This window comes from Salvelinus namaycush, chromosome 6, assembly GCF_016432855.1.
Source record: "Salvelinus namaycush isolate Seneca chromosome 6, SaNama_1.0, whole genome shotgun sequence".
In the NCBI taxonomy this organism is placed as follows: domain Eukaryota; kingdom Metazoa; phylum Chordata; class Actinopteri; order Salmoniformes; family Salmonidae; genus Salvelinus; species Salvelinus namaycush.
In genome coordinates, this window is record NC_052312.1 from 34,168,613 (window position 1) to 34,191,668 (window position 23,056).

The 23,056-nt window shown below is 43.5% G+C and overlaps 1 protein-coding gene across 1 annotated transcript in view; it reads right to left on the minus strand.

Annotated features, from left to right (window-relative positions):
* The window catches only part of LOC120049081 (cGMP-inhibited 3',5'-cyclic phosphodiesterase A-like), a 73,332-nt gene that overhangs the window by 20,246 nt on the left and 30,030 nt on the right, over positions 1-23,056 (minus strand). Inside the window, exons 2-3 of the mRNA XM_038995327.1 lie at positions 17,884-17,934; positions 3,352-3,609 (exon numbers count right to left, since the gene is read on the minus strand). Of these exons, the coding sequence (XP_038851255.1) occupies positions 3,352-3,609; positions 17,884-17,934 (309 nt within the window). The remainder of the gene's footprint in view (positions 1-3,351; positions 3,610-17,883; positions 17,935-23,056) is intronic.

The window sequence follows — 23,056 nt, forward strand, 5'->3', positions numbered from 1 at the left end:
ACATTTTGGGGATGTTTTATTTCAACTCATGAAACTCATGGGACCAACACTTTATATGTTTATGTTTTTGTTCAGTATATTTAATACAATTCATACATTTTCTGGTGAGATCTTCCATATTATGCCATTGTGATATACACCTGGGATGCTGTTTTTCACTACAGTCTTATACAAATCATTGGTTTGGCTGCATTTGTCAGAGGAAAAGGTTTTGGGGAGAATTCAAGCATAAATAACTTCTCTAATCTAACACCATTATCATCAGAGGTACACAGTGTGAGCAAAGCAGCTTTTCCTCTGGACTGCATTTAGCTAGTCTCTCTCTGTCCCAGGCCCTCAGACTGAGTTACCACACACACACACACACACACACACACACACACACACACACACACACACACACACACACACACACACACACACACACACACACACACACACACACACACACACACAAAACACAAAACACAAAACACAAAACTCCAATATTCCGGAGTAGCACATCTCTTCTCTGGAATTTCAGAAAGTGTTCTGTCTAGCAGACTGAACGTCGAAACAGCTTTTATACAAGAAACAGAGATGGAACTGCACAACCAGACATCCCCTAAAACAAACCAGTATTCTGATCCAAGGGAAGAAGGAAGGAAGTAAAGGGGCAGTGTGGACTGGGTAGCAGATGTAAGGGCCTCACCTCCTCACTACGACCTTCTCTAAATTGTGTTTTGATTACTTTTAACCATCAGAGAAAGTAAGAGAAAGAGGGGGGGAGAGAGAGAGAGATGGACACTTATGTTGGACGGACACGGTTTTATTCACATGGACTCTGTGTTGACACAGCTGTGGAGAACCCCAGATAAAACAGCAGCAGCTCAGGAACCAGATGCTCTCGGTGGTGTTTGTCTGCACTCAGAAACAGACAGAATGTCAACTTTAATTCACAGGCTGAGAGTCTAGAGTGAGAGGAGACCAGGAATGTGGTCAACAGTCTAGCTAGGAGAGTAGAGCCCTACAGTATCAGATACAGTAGATGGTGAGATGAGACAGAGGGGTTAAGGGGTAGTGGGGTCTAGACTGCTGATGTAAAGCTAAACACTGGTGTGGGTAGCAGTTATAGGGAGTAGGGTAAGGGTTTGGGGACCGATACACGTGATATAAGGAGCTATATGTCTGTAAAGACGTGGCTCTTATGATATAATGACCCCAGAGATGTAATTTAATGGGTACACAGTAGAGGTCAACCGATTAAATCGGCATGAGCGATTAATTAGGTCCGATTTCAAGTTTTCATAACAATCGATAATCAGCCTTTTTGGACACCGAATATGGCCGATTACATTGCAAATAGCGAGGAAACTGCGTGGCAGGCTGACCATCTGTTACGCGAGTGCAGCGTCAAAAGGACCTTGCGGCTGCAAGTAGCCAAGTTAAGTTGCTAGCTAGCATTAAACTTATCTCATAAAAAAATCTATCAATCTTCACATAATCACTAGTTAACTACACATGGTTGATGATATTACTAGTTTAACTAGCTTGTCCTGCGTTGCATATAATCAATGCGGTGCCTGTTAATTTATCATCGAATCACAGCCTACTTCAACCTCGCCAAACGGGTGATGATTTAACAAAAGCGCATTTGCGAAAAAAGCACCATCGTTGCACAAATGTACCTAACCATAAACATCAATTCCTTTCTTAAAATCAATACACAGAAGGATATTTTTTTAAGCCTGCATATTTAGTTAAAAGAAATTCAGGTTAGCAGGCAATATTAACTAGGGAAATTGTGTTACTTCTCTTGCGTTCAATGCAAGCAGAGTCCCGGGAATATGCAACAGTTTGGGCCGCCTGGCTCGTTGCAAGCTGTGAACTAATTTGCCAGAATTTTACATAATTATGACATAACATTAAAGGTTGTGCAATATAATAGAAATATTTAGACTTAGGGTTGCCACCCATTCGATAAAATACAGAACGGTTCCGTATTTCACCGAAAGTTTGTTTTTTCGAAATTATAGTTTCCGGATTTGACCATATTAATGACCAAAGGCTTGTATTTCTGTGTTTATTATATTATAATTAAGTCTATGATTTGATGTTTGATAGAGCAGTCGGACTGAGCGGTGGTAGGCAGCAGCATGCTCGTAAGCATTCATACAAACAGCTCTTAGCAATGCTTCCAAGCACAGCACTGTTTATGACTTCAAGCCTATCAACTCCCAAGATTAGGCTGGCAATACTATAGTGCCTATAAGACATCCAATAGTCAAAGGTATATGAAATACAAATGGTATAGAGAGAAATAGTCGACGCGTCATAATTCCTATAATAACTACAACCTAAAACTTCTTAACTGGGAATATTGAAGACTCATGTTAAAAGGAACCACCAGCTTTCATATGTTCTCATGTTCTGAGCAAGGAACTGAAACGTTAGCTTTTTTACATGGCACTTATTGCACTTTTACTTTCTTCTCCAACACTGTGTTTTTGCATTATTTAAACCAAATTGAACATGTTTCATTATTTATTTGAGACTAAATAGATTTTATTTATGTATTATATTAAGTTAAAATAAAAGTGTTCATTGTTCATTCAGTATTGTTGTAATTGTCATTATTACAAATATATGCATAAATATCGGCCGATTAATCGGTATCGGCTTTTTTGGGTCCTCCAATAATCGGTATCGGGAAAATCCTTATCGGTCCACCTCTAGTACACAGCATACACTGTGCATTATGACTATGTTCATAGTTGACTAGCCACAATGACTAATGCAATGCTTGGGTGTCTATGAGCCATGCCACGAACCCAACGTTTTTCCCTGATCTGAAAACGTCACCTGACAAGGAAAAACTGGGCCCGAGTTACAGCCTACATAACCTTAACTACATCAGTGGAATCCATAAAGAGTTCAATGAGGCTGTTTAAGCTTCTCTGGGTATCCTGCATAGCATCACACGCTTTATTTAGTCTCACCTCTGCACTAAGTGCCTGCATGCATTTTGAAGTGCTGGCCTTGTAAAACATTAAAAGCTTTCTGTGGGAATGTCTGTCAATGCTCACTACATTACATTGTCCAGCATGGGGAGGTGAAATGGGGATGTATGTTTGGACGAGGTTGAGAGGAGTGTGTCTGTGTGCGTGTGCGTGTGTGTGGAGTGTGAGAAGTGCTAACTAACAGAAAATATTAACATTCAGGGCGTTCTCATTGAAAATGTAGTTAATTAAAATCGGCAGAATAAAAATTTACAGATTTGTCATGCACGCACAAAACCTGTGTGCATGTATGTGTGTATGCGTACATACTATACATACGTACACGTGTTTATAAAAGTACAGTAGCCTTTACCTTTGGGATAGCCAGTTTCTCTCTCTCTGGCCAGTCCTCGGAGTCGGAGCAGGTGTGTGTGTCGCTGAGTGACTGCAGAGGGTTGATTCGAGGCCGGTGCAGCGGCTGCAAACTGATCTGGGTACTGAGCAGGTTACTGACAGCCCGCAGGGTACTGCAGGTGTTGGGGGGCAGAGAGGGGTCTGCCAGCAGGTCTGAGATCAATCCATGGGCTTCCCCCATCACCGCTATGTCCACCACCACACTGGTACCCGACGACTTTAGGTAGAGAGAAGGAGAGAGGGAGAGAGAGGGGAGGGGGGGTGGAGAGAGAGGGGGAAGGAGAAGGGACAATAAGCAAGGGAGTGTAGGGGAGAGAAAGATGGTGAAAGAGAGTCAGTTAGCGCATCTCCTGTTCAGGAAAGCTGACGCGGTGCAAAGGTGACGCTATCACTATGCTAGGCAGACGTCACCGCATGCTGACGCACACCGATTCTGCCTCTGCCCTGATACGTACTGTACCTGTGTGTGGGGGGAGGGGGAGATTGCAGAGGAGGAGAGACAAAGAGGGCCAACAATGAGTTTAAGAGAGAGGGGGGGAGAGATATGAAAGGGAGTAAGGGGAGAAGAAGGGGACATGATATCCTCCTTTAACTAATTTAATCTCTGTGTCAGAGAAAACACAACCAGTGTGTAAGGAGGAAGGCTGTCTGAATCTTTGTGATTCATCCTGCCATTCCTTGGAATCCACATTCATCCCATACATATCCCAGGACAGTGTGTGTGTGTGTGTGTGTGTGTGTGTGTGTGCGCGTCTGTGTCACTCCAGCTCCCATTGAAAACTGTGTATTGGCAAGGCCATGATAGAATAGACAGACCAGTGGTTGCTGTGGCAACAGACTAGCTTCTGTGGGTCACACACACACTAAACAAGCTGTTTGTGACAGGGGCCTCGATGTTTTGGCAGCCAGATGCATCCAATCTGACATCTGACATTAAAGCAGACAGGAAGCCATGTCGGGGAGACAGTTTCACAGCAGGACACTGCTCTTCAATGGGATGTCTTTGCGTCTGCAACGTTATCCATTTTGGAGTCCATGGAGGTGGGATCTTGCCAGTGTAAAGCCGGAACTAACAAAGACAGCTAAAGCTCAATACAAAACTATTGCTCAACACAGAGACACATATAAAGAAAGTGCATAAAACGTTCAGACCAAAAGCCAGGCTACCACACTAGTGCTAGCACTAGTAAAAATAATATTTAGATACGATAGATCTCTTATTAAGATGATGGAAGAGCAGCTGACAATGTTTAGTCTCTAAGAATGGACGCAGCTAATCTTATCCAAGACAACTCTTAACTCCATACGAATCAATACAGCTGTGTGTACTGAGGCAATATAGGTCAAGCATCCGTTTGAGGGTCACACACACACACACACACACACACACACGGGCACGCACACACACATTGTTTTTTTAATCGCTTTGGTGCAAGTTTGTGGTACATTTTCACAACTCTTAGCACAAAACTCAAAACAGATCAACAAACATTTTTTTTCTAAAAGTACAACACGAAAAATTATACAGTCACCTTTTCGCCCAGACTTAGTGTTTCATCTAGAAATACATGTTTCACATAGCAATACATGTTCATACAATGCTCACATTATTTTTATGACTCTTCTCTTTTGTTAAAATACATTTTACTATTACTTAAGGGGCTTTCACACCAAATTGGTTTGATGCGTTTTAAACTTTAAAAGAAAAATCTCTTAGTTTGGTTGGTTTGGACTGGTGTATCCACACTCAGGAGCGCACTAAACAATGCACCGTGGTTCACTCCAAAAGGGTTGTCTCGGTCCGATTCAATTCGTACGGTGGTGCGGTTCACTGTAGTTGAGAACGCAGTCTGGACCAAACACAGGATAAGAACCAAAGTTCCGCATTATTATTGGTTGTTTGACTGCGAGCATTTGATGAAATACACACATCATAAATTGAGATCTCGGAAACATTCTGCTAATAGCAGGGCATTTATGAGCGCATCCCAGCTAGCAATGAGGAATTGGCCCAGAAGCGGCCCTCTTCTGGGGGTCCAGACCTGATTGACAAATAGTCAAACTCTGATTCGAACTATAGCTCAAAACTGTGTAATCCGACTGGTAAATCGATAGAATTTGACATGTAAAATGTTTTTTTTTACTACAGATTTTGAGAACTACATAATGAAAATGTATGTTTAGTAGAAACAAGTATGATACATACTCGAATGTACTACTATGATGATGACTATGATTTTACTTCAAAGTAAGTATTAAAAAGATCAACGATGTGCCGTATGTAACAAATCAAAATCACAGTTTATTGGTCACATACACAGACTAGCAGATTACAGTAGGTGCAGCGAAATGCTTGGTGTTTCTAACTCCTACAGTGCAGTAATACAATATCAACCCAATACCACTATGCAAATAATCCAGAAAGTCCAAAACAAGAAAATTGTTTTATCTCCTATACAGTAAACATGTATCCAAAGTATAGCATGCTTTAATAAAACTGCATTGGCTAACGCAGTACTGTAATATATGTAATTTACGTAGCAGACAGTTTTACCCAAAGTGACAACAGTCCACACATTTTGGTATGTGACGCCATTGGGAATCGAACGAACAATTATGGTGTTGTTAGTGAATGAACTGAGTCACGTACAGGTCCACTACCTGCCATCCCCATGAGTGTACCACGCTCCTTATTTAAATAGGCAAATCAGTTAAGAACAAATTCTTAGTTACGATGATGGCCTATCAGGGAATAATGGGTTAACTGCCTTGTTCAGGGGCAGAACGACAGATTTTTCAGTTACCGGGCCAACGCTCTAACCACTACGCTACCTGCCGCCCCATGAATGAGGAATGGAATGATATCAATTCAGACTTACAGTATGTCAGGCTTGGATTTGCCATGCCAAAAGGTTTTTCCCCAGGTGCATAACCAATGAGGATATTTACTGTGATTTCGATGAGAACCTATGGCCAAATGCTCAAGACGACTTGACGCAAACTAATGCCTGCTAAATATGATGTTTTTCATTTTTTTCATTTGATAACATTGTGAAATACATGTCTTCAATGATCACACATGGGATATACATTTTGGAAATTTGATGTTCAGTCAATTTTAATAGGCAGTGCTATTGTATTGCCTAATGTGAAAACAGTGTAATGTACTTTAATTTACAGTACTGTAACATACTACATTCAAAGGGTCATTTTTTTTTGCTATTGGATTAACTGGTTATAACTACATTAAGAAGATATCATTATGCTGTGTTTTGGTGATTAAACCAATGTACTCGTTATATTTCACAGTAAACATATTTTGGATCAATGCTTGTGTGATGAAAGATGTCTGCAAACAAAATGAATGCACAATGAAAGGGTTTGAATGTAAGACTGGCCGCGTTACAAGTGCTACCATTTTGGAGTTTAGAACAATAAAGAAACGATGATTACCACGACACACAGCACGGCCTCCCGTGTCTTTCCACTTTGATAACAAAACAAGTGTACTCAACGTAACACTCAATTGTTCTTAAGGGGATAATATACTCCAGCTAGTTGTGATCACAGTAGTTAAAAATATATATATATTTAAGGAGGCAAACCCTTCCCTAACCCAGACTACGCTGGGCCAATTGTGCACCGCCCTATGAGGCTCCTGATCACGGCCCGGTTGTGATACAGCCCGGGATCGAACCAGGGTCGGTAGCGACGCCTCTAGCACTGACATGCAGTGCCTTAGATGGCTGCGCCACTCAGGAGCCCCGGGAGTAAGAGAGTGGTGGAGTCACTGGAGACTAGACTAATCTAACACATCATAACAGTACACTGTTAAGAGTACTGATCATTGCTGCCTGGAACATCTCCGGCTTTGTGACCATGCCTCTGTTGCTGTGTGTGTGTGTGTGTGTGTGTGTGTGTGTGTGTGTGTGTGTGTGTGTGTGTGTGTGTGTGTGTGTGTGTGTGTGTGTGTGTGTGTGTGTGTGTGTGTGTGTGTGTGTGTGTGTGTGACTGCTCTAACTCCTACAGAGGTGATAATTGTATAAATAACCTAGGGAGTGATGGGAGAGGATGAGAGCAGCCTGGATAGCAGTGACCATCTCAATCACACAGGGACAGTAGAGGGAGTCACAATAACACAACATGACAACTCCACAGCAACCTGTGCACCGCCCTATGAGTGTTGGTGAGACATGCAGTGGAAGAATGGAAGAGCTGGTGTCTTATGTCGTATCTGTATCTGTCACTTGTGCATTCTGAGGGACCACACAGCAACATCTCATGCTAGGACCGAGGGTTGTGGAACTCTGTTCTATATATCACAAATACGACAAGAGGGACAGATGGTGTTTTTTCTTGTTTCAGACGTTAGACAAAACTTGACAATAAATCCATGTTGAGTTTCCGATCAATAAGCAATGGAGCGGAGACCCACATACCACTGTGTGTGTGTGTGTGTGTGCTCCTCTCTGTGCGTGCCTGAGACCACCCGACAGCATTCGCCAGGGCGGATCAATGTATTGACCTGTTAACCAAAGCACATGCTTCATGTAAAAAGGTCATCCAAGCCATGTCAGAGCAGACCCATGATGGGCACCTCCTGTCATAGCAGAGTTGGGCCATAATGGACGCCTGAACGCCAGTTGCCTGTCAACGTCAACATGCCGCTCTCGCTGCAACAAGATCTCATAGTTTCCCTTCGAAATTCAAAGTATTATGGATGAACTTCTATTATTTTTTTTAATTCATTTTATTTTATATATATATTATTATTATTTATTTATTTTAAATTTATTTTACCCCCTTTTTCTCCCCAATTTCGTGGTATCCAATTGTTAGTAATTACTATCTTGCCTCATCGCTACGACTCCCATACGGGCTCGGGAGAGACGAAGGTCGAAAGCCATGCGTCCTCCGAAACACAACCCAACCAAGCCGCACTGCTTCTTAACACAGCGCGCATCCAACCCGGACGCCAGCCGCACCAATGTGTCGGAGGAAACACCGTGCACCTGGCGACCTTGGTTAGCGCACACTGCGGATTCACACACAGGATTCGGTGGTGCGCAATGAGACAAGGATATCCCTACCGGCCAAACCCTCCCTAACCCGGACGACGCTAGGCCAATTGTGCGTCGCCCCACGGACCTCCCGGTCGCGGCCCGGCTGCGACAGAGCCTGGGCGCGAACCCAGAGTCTCTGGTGGCACAGCTAGCGCTGCGATGCAGTGCCCTAGACCACGGCGCCACCCGGGAGGCCCTTGATGAACGTCTATTTTTGAAGCGTTAATTCCACGTGGTTATAGGGTTAAAACAGAAACAACTCAAAGGGTAACAGTTTAGCCTGCTGGTTTTCTGTTCTACCTGATCATTAATTGCATCAGTTCCTGATTAGAGGGGAACAATAAAAAAAATTGAGGTCCAGAGTTGAGTTTGAGGTGTTTAGGCATTCATTCTGATTGGTTAAGGTTAGGGCTATGGTTTGGGGAAGACTTAAAACAAATCATTAAAAACAACGTGCTATTACCAGGAAAACACACACATGCACACACACAGTGGTATGTGGGTATCAGCTCTCTGCTTCATTGATTCGGGCTCCCGAGTGGTGCAGCGGCATCTCAGTGCTTGAGGAATCACTACAGACACCCTGGTTTGAATCCAGGCTGTATCACAGCCGGCCGTGATTGGGAGTCGCATAGGGCGGCGCACAATTGACCCAGCGTCATCTGGGTTCGGCAGGTGTAGGCTGCCATTGTAAATAAGAATTTGTTCATAACTGACTTGCCTAGTTAAATAAAGGTTAAAAAATGTTAAGTATTCTCACGGCTTGCTAGAACATTGTGAACTGCAGGGGCGCAGCAAGCTCCAGCCTCATGAGTTTGCACCCAGTGCTGGGCAATCGCTTTTAATCTTTTTTGTGAGTGTAGAGGAAGGCATATATCGACGTTCTCAGGATCTTTTCAAACGTCCGAAATGGAAGTTTATTTCTAGTGATCAGGCTGCTCTCCAATCTTCCTGGCCCCCTACAGCTCTTTTGCTTCTCTTTCTTTTCAGTCCCGTTCCTCTCCTCTCTACTCTCTGTTTCCGGTCTGTACCCATTCAGCAGACGTGTTAAGTGTTAGGGGAAAAAGGATTTGTTTAGTAAAGGCACGTCCACAGCAATAGGCTAAGCTCTTGGATGTCGATTAAGGCTGCCCCCCTCACACCTCCCTGATTCAGAGGGGTTGGGTTAAATGCGGAAGACACATTTCAGTTGAATGCATTCAGTTGTACAACTGACTAGGTACCCCCCTTTCCCTTTTTCTTTACTGTACAGAGCAAAGCTGGAATTACTGTAAGCAACATCATTAGAATCAGTTCCAAGCACCAAGAATCACTCTCCACAGACCTGGGCAATAACAGACACAAAAACACACATCCACACACACTCCCCTAACAGCCTTGGTAAATTACACAGTGCTCAGGGAAAGCGTCACAACATTGGTATTTGGTATTTCCTTCCCTGAATTACTGCAAAAACACAAACTGTAGAGTTTCTTCCTGACCACTGATTCCTCTGGAACTTTTTTCACACCTTTGCAACTGAGAGGAGAGGTTTTTAACCATTCATATTTCATAGTGGAGCCATTTCAACCAGGGAATCTGTGAAAGTAAATAGCCACAATAAACTGTGCTTCATAGGGTGAATCTCAATTGTCTAAAGTGGTATCCTTTCCATATCTACTTTCCTTCCTACAGATGTTGGATTTTAATGAGACCTATATTGTCACAGCAAAATAAATCCTGCAACAACCGGATTTGAACGTGTAGTCGATAAATGTTGCTTGATTGGTGGATAGGCTATGCCAAAGGTATGATACATGAAAAGTGCAATACTGTTAATATAACCGTGTCTTAGTGTGGGTTTTCATAGAATGTATGTAAATCACAAAGTGTATGACTTTGTCTACGTGTGTCTGTGTGTTTCATCACAGGCTTCAGAGTCAGATGTGGCCAAACGTAAGAGAGCTGACAGTAACTCTATATTGAGTGATTTATTTTGAGCGAGAGGAGAGAGAGTAAGTGGATGGGAGACCTTGCAACTCCTTTGTGTGGGAGGCTTCCGCTCGCTCCATCTCTCCTCCCTCTCTCTATCTCTCATGTCTCTGTCGGCCTCCAATAATACTCCCTCTTAGTGCTCGGTAAACAGAGCAGCATCATAAACAACTGACCGCAGCAGAGCACAGGACGGACATTTCCCACATTCTCAGGTCAAACTGCTGTGTGATCAGATGAGATACCAGATAAATAAATACACAGACACACACGAACATGCATGGACACAGCCAGGGGAGTACACACACACACACACACACACACACACACACACACACACACACACACACACTCTTTCTCGCTCTCTTTAGCAGTACACGCACTTTGGAGATGTCTTATAGCAGTTACAGAGAGTTGAAACAGGGATAGACACCAGTGTCCCACTGCTGTACAGAAACTCTTATGTAAACAGTACAAATGATTCATCATGACCATCTTGTTTACTTAAACACCTCGTATTAACTCCTCAAACACTGGAACCCTGATGACTGACTCACCAAACAGATCTAACAGCAATGCAGAAAGAGAGAGCTAATAGATTCCTCAAAGTAGCCTGATGCTCTGATACAGATAGATGTGGAACAGCTAGGGCATGGGCCCCAATTGGCACCCTATTCCCTATGCACTGTAGTGCACTACTTTCGACTAGAGCCCTGTAGTCCCTGGTCAAAAGTAGTGCACTACATAGGGAATTTGGTACCATTTGAGACGCAGCCTCGCTCTATTGCTGTGCGAAATCAGCTCAACCTGAACAAAACCCATTAGAGTTCTCTTCACTCAGGTCTTTACGACATCCTGTGGATGTGACATTCAATGGACTCCGTGTGGTTGGCTCATGTCCCTGGGAGAGAGAAAGGGGGGGGGGGGGGGGGAGGGAGAGAGAGAGAAAGATACTGTAGATAACAAGGTAGAGAGTGTGGGCCTGTGTGTATCTTCTTTACGTGAGTACGTGTGTATTTAGGCCAAGCAAGTGATAGTGGGAGCCGTTATAGCGGAGACAGAGGTCAGGGAGTGGAGAAGTATTGATCTTGATGGGTTTAAAGACCGATCGCAAACAGACCAAGAACACAGAGAGGAGTCATTCAATGTGTGCACGCACACACACACACACACACACACACACACACACACACACACACACACACACACACACACACACACACACACACACACACACATATATAGGAGAGACCCAAGGGAACAGGGTGTCAATATCTGTCATTGATGGAACAGCTTTAGAGTTGTAGAAGAAGTCCTGTAAACCCGGGCCCTTATTTCACAGTAACTACATTACCTATGTGATCTTGCATACAGGTTTAAAACTGCATACAGAGGGGGAAAAACTATGCAAACTAGAAGAATCCATTTCCAGTACACTATAGAGCAACTTTTGTTCTTTCCATCGAAATGGGACGTGTTCTCTCTCTTTTTTTCCCATCCCTTCTCCTCCTCAGAGACACTGAAAGGCACATGAGACCAGTTCAAGCGTAAGCACGGTTGTGTGTAATGTGTGAGGTTGTTTGTGTACATGCATGTGTGTGTTTGTGTGCACGCGTGCGTGCGTGTACAGCTGGTGAGCTGAGTCCACAGGCAGAACTGAGTTAGCCAGGTGGAAAGTGAACAGCCCAACAGTTACAGACTGCCTGACATCCTCACTGCAGCACTCCACTATTGCTACTGTCAACAATACACTAATACGGTATTACCCCAGTACTCCACACTATTGCTACAATCAACAATACTCTAATACAGTATTACTACAGTCAACAGTACTATAATACAGCATTACTACATTAATCTACCCTATTACTACAGTTAACAATACTCTAATACAGTATTACCACAGCACTCAAGTCTACACTATAACTACAGTAAATATTACTCTAATACAGTATTACTACAGTCAACAATACTCTAATACAGTATGATCACAGTACTCTACACCAGGGTTTTGCAACCCTGCTCCTGGAGAGCTACCCTCCTGTAGGTTTTCAATCCAACCCCAGTTGTAACTAACCTGATTCAGTTTATCAACCAGCGAAAACCTACAGGATGGTAAACAACACTCACTGTTACAGTAATACTACAGCACAACACTCACACATTCCGATAGCTACAGAACAATCAGAAGAAATGTGTCAAATAAAAGTGCAATAATAAAGCTTTGTAGTAAAGTCATCCTCCAACGACGGGTGGTTTAGCCTACTTTGAGGGATGCGCCAGAAAGGATGGCTGCCGTTTTACAGCCTCCTAACCAATTGTGCTATTTTGTGTGTTTTTCCGCATTGTTTGTAACTTATTTTGTGCATAATGTTGATGCTACCGTCTCTTATGACCGGAAAGAGCTTCTGGATATCAGAACAGCGATTTCTCACCCCGAACTGGATAAAGATTTTTTCTTTAGTGAGTCTGAGGCAAAGTATATAATGCTGCCCCCAGACAAAGCCCAAATCCATGTCATTTGCATGAAGAAAAAAGGGAAATACAGGGGGCGGAGATCAGGGTGCCTTGAGAGAATTAGTTGGCGAGTGGGTAACCCGCCTCTACCAGCCGTTCTATTGGCCAACGTGCAATCACTGGAGAATAAACTGGATGAGCGCCGTTCGAGACATTCCTACCAACGCAACGGGACGTTAAAAACTGTAATATCTTATGTTTCACCGAGTCATGGCTGAACGACGACATGGATAACATACAGTTGGTTGGGTTTTCCGTGCATCGGCAGGACAGAACAGCTACGTCCTGTAAGACGAGGGGGTATTTGTTGTCTAATATTAAGGTAATTAAATCTGTTCTACCTCATTTCTACCAGCATGTCACATGTACAACCAGAGGGGAAAAAACACTAGAACACATTTACTCCACACACAGAGACGCATACAAAGCTCTCCTTCGCCCTACATTTGGCAAATCTGATCATAATTCTATCCTCCTGATTCCTGCTTACTAGCAAAAACTAAATCAAATCAAACTTTATTTGTCACATGCGCTGAATCCAACATGTGTAGACTTTACTGTGAAATGCTTACTTACTAGCCCTTAACCAAAAGTTAACTTTATTTAAATAGGCAAGTCAGTTTTAAGAACAAACTCTATGGGACTCCCACAGCCGGTTATAACACAGCCAGGATTCGAACCAGGGTGTATGCAGTGCCGCCTCTAGCACTACGATGCAGTGCCTTAGAGCGCTACGCCACTCGGGAACCTTTTAAGACTTGGTGCTCCAGTACTGCTTGTCGTGCGGTAGCAGAGAAAACAGTCTATGACTTGGGTGACTGGAGTCTTTGACCATTTTTTTGGCCATCCTCTGACACTGCCTAGTATATAAGTCCTGGATGTCAGGAAGCTTGGTACCAGTGATGTACTGGGCCATACGCACTACCCTCTGTAGCGCCTTACGGTCAGATGCCAAGCAGTTGCCATACCAGACGGTGATGCAACCGGTCAGGATGCTCTCGATGGTGCAGCTGTAGACCTTTTTGAGGATCCGGGGACCCATGTCAAATCTTTTCAGTCTCCTGAGGGGGAAAAGGTGTTGTCGTGACCTCTTCACGACTGTCTTAGTGTGTTTGGACCATGATAGTTTGTTGGTGATGTGGACACCAAGGAACTTGAAACTCTTGATCTGCTCCACTTCAGCCCCGACGATGTTAATTGGGGCCTGTTCGGCCCTCCTTTTCCTGTAGTCCACTGTAGTCTGTGTGTTACTTTTTGATTTGATTTTTTTACTTTTAGTTTAATTAGTAAATATTTTCTTAACTCTATTTCTTGAGCTGCATTGTTGGTTAAGGGCTTGCTAATAAGCATTTCACACGTGACAAATTACATTTGACATTGTATATGTTCATTTACACAGTAATTATTATTCAATGTTTCCTTCCCGGGGATTTGAACTCACAAACCTTAATCACTATGATAAATAATATAGTTTTTCTTGAGTTTACTTTTAACAGAGCTGAAATTCACTTTGAAGTGCAAAGTATAGAAATACAGGTGAAATCAGTCATTGACACAGACATGGTGGAGTAGCAGTAAGCTTGGAATGCTATGAACCAAGCGGTTGAGCGTTCAAATCCCAGGTGAGGATGTGTTGAATAATAACTTGTCTGTAAATGAAAGGGCACAAGGTAATCACGTGTGTCAAATATGTTGAAACCATTCGATGTTAAAAGCACCATTTTAATGCGTGGGTGTCCATAACCTAAGTTCTCAAGTTGGAGCTAAGTTTGGGCCAACCAAAAATGTTGTTTAGGTAACACTTTGACCGAAAAGTTTAGTAAACTATAAAAGACTGTGGAACCAGTTACTAAATCATAATTAGTTGAATCAACAACAACAACAACAAAAATGGTGTACACAGTTGAAAACATACATGCTGCCTCACAACATAACACAGCGGTAAAGAACCCACCTGTTTGGGAGAATGGGTGGTCTCCTGATAGCGTCTCATGGTACACGATGTGTACCCCTTGTTCATCATAGCCACAATGCACACAACCAGCGACCAATGCTTAACATCAAACACCCGATACCCGACTCCTATCCCTTCCTCTCAGCCGCAGTAGCTGTCTTCCTATGGTGCCTGTCCTCCCTCCTCCTCAGAAAGTAAACGGTCACTCCTCTCTTCTCTCCCCCTCTCTTCTCCTTCCTCTCTCACACCCTTCTCTCCTCTGCCCAACTGTACCACATAGGCAGTCAGTCCCAATAACCCTCTGGCCCTCGCCTGCTCCTGCCTCAGCCAATCCTGTGAGAGAATGCTCCTAGGTGCTCCTCCACCCGTCGCTCCGTCGAGGTGGGCAGACAGACAGGAAGCATTTATATAGAAAATAGCCTGTTGCTAGGAGACGCAGGGGCAAAGAGCAAAGTGAGTCCTACACAATATAAATAGTTGTTTGGGTTAAATTGGATGCAACAACGCATCATGCCGTCCTACGTGTTTCCCTTTTATTATTAATAGTGTGAAAAGACGGGAAAGAATAGAAGTGGGTTATTTGCATTAGTACAGTGCTACCCACACATCACAGTAGTTTCAGTAGTCTAAATTGGCTTCATCCTCTCCTCGTGTCCTCTCTCTTTCATCTGCAGTGACACTGAAGACAGCTGAGAGGAATGGGACGAGGCTTTCACCAGGTATTTGCTTTCACCAGTACAACTCTTTCTCGTGAGTAAAAAATGAATAAGAAGGAGTGATGAAGGACAGGATATGAGCAGAAGAGATGAGGAGAGGAAGCCACGTTAGACTATTGAGAGCATGGCAGTGCATTCATCAATCAAATGTATTTTATAAAGCCCTTTTTAGAGCAGCAGCTGTCACAAAGGTCTATACAGATAAGACTTCGCTATTCAACTTTTTTCTAGGTTTAGGAATTCATTCCGAATGGGTACGGTAAGGGTTAAGGTTTGGGATAGGGTTAAAAAAATATGTATAAAAAAAAGAATAGTGCCTAGTACTGGGATTGAACACACGACCCTCAGAGCCAGAGCTCGTTGGTTACGCCTATCCACTATCCCCATCCGCAATGCCCTAGCAAGCCGCAAGTCTACTTAATGGTAATAGTGTTTACTGTTGCTCCTAGTGGCCGGTTTTGAAGGCATCTCCCGACGCCCTGGGGATCTGGACGAACGTCAAATATTGCCTTGGATCTCGAGTGACCTGGCTGGACACCCAACCTAAAACACCAAAGAGCAAGCAATGCAGATGTAGAAGCACAGTGGCTAAGAACAACTCCCTAGAAAGGCAGGAACCGGGCTCCGAGGGGTGGCCAGTCCTCTTCTGGCTGTGCCGGGTGGTGATTATACGAGTACATGGTCATTTAGGCAAGATCGTTGCTTAAGATGTTCAAATGTTCATAGATGACCAGCAGCGTCAACAGTTTTACACCTCAGGACTAAATGTCAGTTGGCTTTTCATAGCCGAGCATTCATATCAGGGACTGAAGAGACACGGGGGGGATGAGTGATACATTCTCTTCTTCCCCTGAGACCTACTCTTGCGGAACTAAAATAGACACATATACACACGCTCCCATTCCCAGATGGGACAAGAATGGAATAATGTCAATAACTCAATATTTACCTCCTTACACACGTTTCCATTGATAGAATTTTGGGGGGAATGTATCCCTATAAAACCAATGAGATGTGCAGAACCAAGATGTTTCATGCACATGTTTATGCACATACACACACATTGTTCAGCCAGTGCTAGTGTCATTGTTCCTGCTATCAGTACCAAGCCTCCAGATTCTACAAGGGCTCAATACATTCTCCTCCTGCCAACACAATCTCTCACAGACACGACACATTGTGGAAGGTTGTGATTGACTGGTCGATCAGTGTGTGCATGTCTGTCTGTCCGTGTGTGTGTGTGTGTGTGTGTGTGTGCGTGCGTGTAAAGGCTTTGCTTCTCCTACAAACTGTAATCAGTCTGAATGTATCATACAGTGCCAGCATGTCTGTACACTATAGAGAGACTTAAGAAAATTAAAACGTTTTTTTGTGGTGTGTGTGTGTGTGCGCACGTGACTGTGTAAGCCACTGTCATAGCAATCTTTCCAGAAATAAGATACACGATCTACAGTATTTTACCCACAATTCTGATCTGTCCCCTCTAGAATAATCTCCAGTGATTCACCATTTACTGCAGTCTACAGAGTTCCATAATATCCTACTGTATACCTATAGCGTCACCATCATCTCTAATAATAACTAAGGAAAGGGAAAGGGGGATACCTAGTCAGTTGTACAACTGAATGCATTCAACCGAAATGTGCCTTCCACATTTAACCCAACCCCTCTGAATCAGGGAGGTGCGGGGGTCTGCCTTAAATCGACATCATCGGTGCCCGGGGAGCAGTTGTTGTTGGGGGTTAACTGCCTTGCTCAAGGGCAGAATGGCTTTGGATTTGAACCACCAACTCTTTAGTTACTGAGGTTGACACAGATCTAGAATGGAGTTTATCCTCCCCTAATCCTAACCTTAACCACTAGGGGAGAAAACCACCAACCTTAGATCATTGTTTAGGGATGCAATTTTATATTACTCCTTAATTGCCTGGGTCTTAAAGGGAAACCAGCCACCTAAAAGGAAAGTATTTCCTGATCAGACAGACAGCAGTAGCCCCATCTGACCAGGGGAGAGGGGGAGGGAGAGGTGAAGAGGGGGAAAGGAGGAGAGGAGGGGATACGCACACAAGCACTGGTCAGTCAGGTGGAGAAGTTAGAAGTAGCTTTATTGATTTCTCGCTCCGTCAGTGTTCATTCAGTACGGTTAGAGAGAGAAGTAGCATCCCCCCTACCCCTCCTCCCTCCCCCTCTCTGTACTGACCTGAAGTGTTCATTCAATAAAGGGTTAGAAAAAGAAGCATGTTCCCCCTTTCTCCCCTTCTCTGCCCTACCTGGGATCCCCGGGCACCCCTCTTGTGGTCCCATTCAGTCTGTGAGATCATCTGGGGACGAGAGGGAGACACCAGTTTAGAGGACATTCATCTCCAGTATCTTTAAGCTTTCTTCTCTATCATCCTCCACTATCTCTTCTCCTCCTCCTCCTCCTCCTCCCCCTCTCCGGCGAGGGCTAAAAATACATGCGAGGTGGTGCTGGTGAATGAAAAGAGTGCATCCCCTACAATTGCGGGCTTCATCAACACATCCCTCTACCCCCCTCTCATTCCTCCCCTTCTATTCCTCTCTCCAACCCTTTCTATTTTGATCAACCATGCTAGGCTGTCATGTAATTTCACAGTGAGGCTGGGGCGTACTGAGCCTTTCAGCACAGCATAATGGCCTCTGCCAGGCTCAAACTTTAATCACTCTAATTAGCAAATAAACAACATACAGTACTAACATAGACATGCACGTACACACACTAACCTCCATCCCGAAGGCACGCCATGCTAAGTGCAGGCTCGTTTACACTCGCTGTCGCCAGACAGGAAGCATCGCAGGATCAACATCACAGCATTAAAGCATCATTGCCATTTTGGACACACATTGCAGAGACTAGTTTACCCTGATCTTCATGGTAAGGCAGGGGCAGGAGAAGAGGGAATCCACAAATTGACTGAAATGTACAGTAGCTTGAATATTCTCATGGTTTGAACTGATGTACAACAAATTGAAAGAGTCCCTCTAAAATCAGTGACATTGTCTCTGATTTGAGTTTCTGCTTTTCTGAAAAGAAGAGTGTCCTAGTATTATACAGTAAGTGTCCAGTCTTTTACAGTCTGATGGGGCGACTTAACTCAGCTGTTGAGAATGAGTCCTGCATTGACTGGCTGACACTCTGAGGACGGCTGGCTGTATGTCACATATGGTAACATTACGTAACACTTATTGGTGGGGTCCTCACCCAGATTCCCATTGAGCCACAAACTCAACCATGATTCTTTTTAACACACAACCTTTTCAAAGAGGGAGAGAGAGGGAGTCAACGGAAACATTATTTATCTATAAAAGGATCATTCAGATCATTTTTCTCTGGGTATTTTTTTTTTGTCTCTTCCACTCTCTCGTCCTGTAGCGTAGAGGAGAGGATGGTACTGTAGTCGTCGATGGTACTGTAGTCGCCACCACTCAACATCCTGGTTAACTAGACAGGTGTTGTATGTACTCAATACAGCTGGAAAAAAAGTATATTCTGATTCTAGTCCACATATGTGTTCTCTCCCTCTGACCACACTGTAGTTAGCTGCGTATGTCGTTGCAATATATATACACATAGGTTTTAATACCATGAAACATACAGAGAGGCTAATGATCAGAGAGAGAACCTCCTGATCTTCTCCATGGTTGGATGGTGAGTCTCAGCCAAGTACCCATTACGTTAACCAAGTCTACAATGTACGCTATGTCCGACAGCTTTGAGGTTCTCTCATCTGTCAAAGACTTCTCTCAAACGTCAACATTGTTTATGGCTATTTTGCTGAGCTTCCATTAAAAACCTACAGGTCTATATGTTATATTATGGTCTGGCTGGGCTGTTTTCCTAGAAGTACAGCAAGAGCAACTTTAAGTAAAAAATAGAGGCCCGGGGCTGTACCTTTCATTTTATTGAGTTCTCTGGTAAAATCATTAGAGAAGTCGCATTTGAAACGGAGCAGTGTTCCTTTCCATGGTTCAGGATCTTAAACGGTTTACAATTTTATCCAGGGACAGCTTTAATGTATCATATAAATAACAGTCATTTAGGAGACACTTTTATCCAAAGTGACTTATAGTTGACACATGATACGGTAGCCCACTAAGGAATCAAACCCACTCTACTCCAGTGATAGAGACTGTGTACTAGTCACTACACGCTAATCAACTGAGCCATCAGAAGCATTCAGTTCTAAACAAGTTACCAGTAACAGAGTAACTGGGTCCCGTGTGGCTCAGTCTGAGTCCCGTAATGGTAGAGCACGGGCGCTTGCAAAGCCAGGGTTGTGGGTTCAATTCCCACGGGGGACCAGTAATGAAAATGTATGCACTGACTATTCGCTCTGGAGCGCGTCTGCTAAATGACTCAAATGTAAAAATAAGTCCCTGGGCAGAAGAACAGGATGAATCGGACCACCACTGAACCAGAGGGGAGTGAGTAAGCGGTGAGTGTACAGCTCATGAAAATCTAATGAGCAAACGGAGAGCCTGATATGTCCTCCTACTAACTAACTCTCTCTCTCTGTGTTTTGTTCATTTAGATAGAAAGAGAAAAATAGAACATGTAAAAACTCTCAGGGAGGATGACACAGGATGAAGGGAGCATGATAGAGGATGACAGAGCTGCAAACCAGAACTCTGTCTGTGTGTTATTAAATGACAGACGAGGCAATCTCCTTAATAAGAGGATGATGATGCAGTGTGTTTAATTTACCATGAATGAAACACCGCCACTGGAAATGCCTCTCTCTTCTCTCTCCAGTCTCTCTCTCTCTGTGTATCTACAGCCTCAAATCTCAATCTCTCTCTTCAGTAGCTCTCTTTCTTCAGTATCTCTCTCTCTCCCTCCAGTATCTCACTCTCTCTTCAGTATCTCTCTCTCTCTTTCTCCAGTATCTCTCTCTCTTTTTTCGGTCTCTCTCGCTCTCTTCAGTATATATATAAGTTACCAGTAACAGATAGTAACAGATATATCTCTTGAGTATCTCTCTCTCATCTTGCCCTCTTCTCTGTGTGTCTTCCTTATCTCTCTCTGCCCTGCTCATTGGTGTCATATACAATAGTGCTGCGGGGTTAGACTCATAACCCTCATATCGCTCTCTTTCTCCAGTATCTCTCCCTCTTTCTCCAGTATCTCTCCCTCTCTCTCTTCAGTATCTGGCTCTCTCTCTCTCTTCAGTATCTCCCTCTCCAGTATCCCTCGCGCTCTCTCTCGCTCTTCAGTATCCCTCGCGCTCTCTTCAGTATGTATATATCTCTCATCTTGCCCTCTTCTCTGTGTGTCTTCCTTATCTCTCTCTGCCCTGCTCATTGGTGTCATATACAATAGTGATGTGGGGTTAGACTCATAACCCGCAATCCCCGTGGTTATATCCACGGGGCGGGCGGGTTTAGGGTCATGAAATATGGCGTGGACGAAGGGTGGGTGGATGAAGGGTGGGTGGATGAAGGGTGGGTGGTGTGTGGGTTAAACAAAGAGAAAACAATGCACTCAAAATCCATAAATGTATAATTCTGCGCAATTAATATCTATAGGTTACATTTAGGTTTTTCATTCATTATTTTTATCTAGCGTTAATGCGTAGCCTAAGCCTAATCTTTACGGCCTAACTTTACGCTCAACAAATACGCGCCAATTACTTTTGGGAACTTGGGCAGAAAGAATTCACGTCGATCCACCTGAGAGACAAAAAGGACAATGCCGGAGTTGAATTCAATAAGAGAAAAGCTGCGAAATGGAGAGTTGAAAAGAAATAGATGGAGGGCCAGAACAGTAGCCTGATGTTTGGGAAAGATTTAATGAAGTAGTAAAAGAGGATGGTAGCAGTGCTGGCTATGTTATGTGTGATGATTATGAGGTGCTATACAAAACTCGACAGTCACAAGACGGGGACTTCACAATGGCATGTCGAGGGAACTGTAGGCTACTGTTCAGATGGGTTAAATGGAATAGTAACTGAAATCTAGAAACTGACTGTAGGTCTACAACCTCTCACATAGCCTAATATAATATTAACTCCTGCAGAAGTAAGCATTTCTTACAGTAAAAGTATACACAAAATGTACATTTTGACTCGGGAACAAGAGTGGAGAAATATGATTGACTTATTTCAGCATCTTGAAAGAATACAGGTCTATAAAGGTGCTCTCTTTATCAGCATCATAAAAGCTGATAGTACTATCAAATACATAAAATATGCATACAAGCCGAAATCATATCAGAAACATGTTGGGTAGTTTTCACAGCTTTTAATTCCTCTAAAACGGGTCAAACTGATGTCATTTGGAAATTTTGCACAAAAAATTGTTATTGCATTTAACCCCGGTCCCTAAACATCTTTGTAGCGTGAGAGAAGCAGAGAAGGGAAAACTTTACCAATGTCAACTAGATTGAATCATTCTTTCATTCTATCGATTTATGACATTATTCCGGTGAGCAAGGACTCATTTAGTATTCTAGGGCAACAAGTAATGACAGAAGAGAAGCTGCATGCATCTAACTACAGACAAGTTGACTAACAAACAGCCTACCAAAATGTCAGAAATCTGAAAAGGCACGTCAAAACATCACTTCGTCATCTCTGACTGTACAGCGCATTTTCTATATTAGCGGGATAGCGTCGTGGCATCAGATTTTCACTTGATCACATATAGTTGGGTGTTTGCGGATGGGTTATTAGCAATTGCAGTTGGGTGTGGGTGAACAAACAGCTGACCCACACATCACTAACACACACACCTCCACCTGGTCAAACCTGTATGTGGGCCCTCCACTCAGCCCCACTGCTCCCTCAGATGGCCTTCATTACGGCTCTAATGCACTTTTAATAATGTAAAGATATGGGAGGGTAGGAAACCACTGGGGCCTAAATGCAGTGTTATGCCAGATTACCATTCACAGCTCTATGATTCATACATAACCAGCATAATAGTTGTTTTATGATGCCCGGGGCCACGGTAATATCATGCTCTATCGATAGCTTCATATCAATGTAGGCTCCTTGACTGTCCAAACTCATGGCGATTACATTGTCACTTCCAACCTAGTGCCAGCAGGGATAACTACCCCTTCATGACTTTGCCACTCACTCACTCGTCTCTCTCTCTCGTCTCTCTCTGCCTCAGCGGTAATTTAAGCTCTGGTTTTCAATCAGTTCCATTCCAGGACTTGGGACGACTTTCTACCTACTTTTTTTAGTTTCTCCTCGTTAGGGGAGGTTGCTAACGATGTGGGGTGCTGCTTTTCACCTGCAGGTGGAGCTGTTATCCTGACCTGGGCCTGTAGTCTAGGATCCGTTTAGCATTTTATGAAAAACATTAAATGGACAGGTGGGTACCTGATCCTAGATCAGAGCTTATACTCTGAGATGGTTTATGAATACGTGCCCTGGGCTGTATTAGTGTAACAGTCAAACACTCCTCTGACCCAGCTTG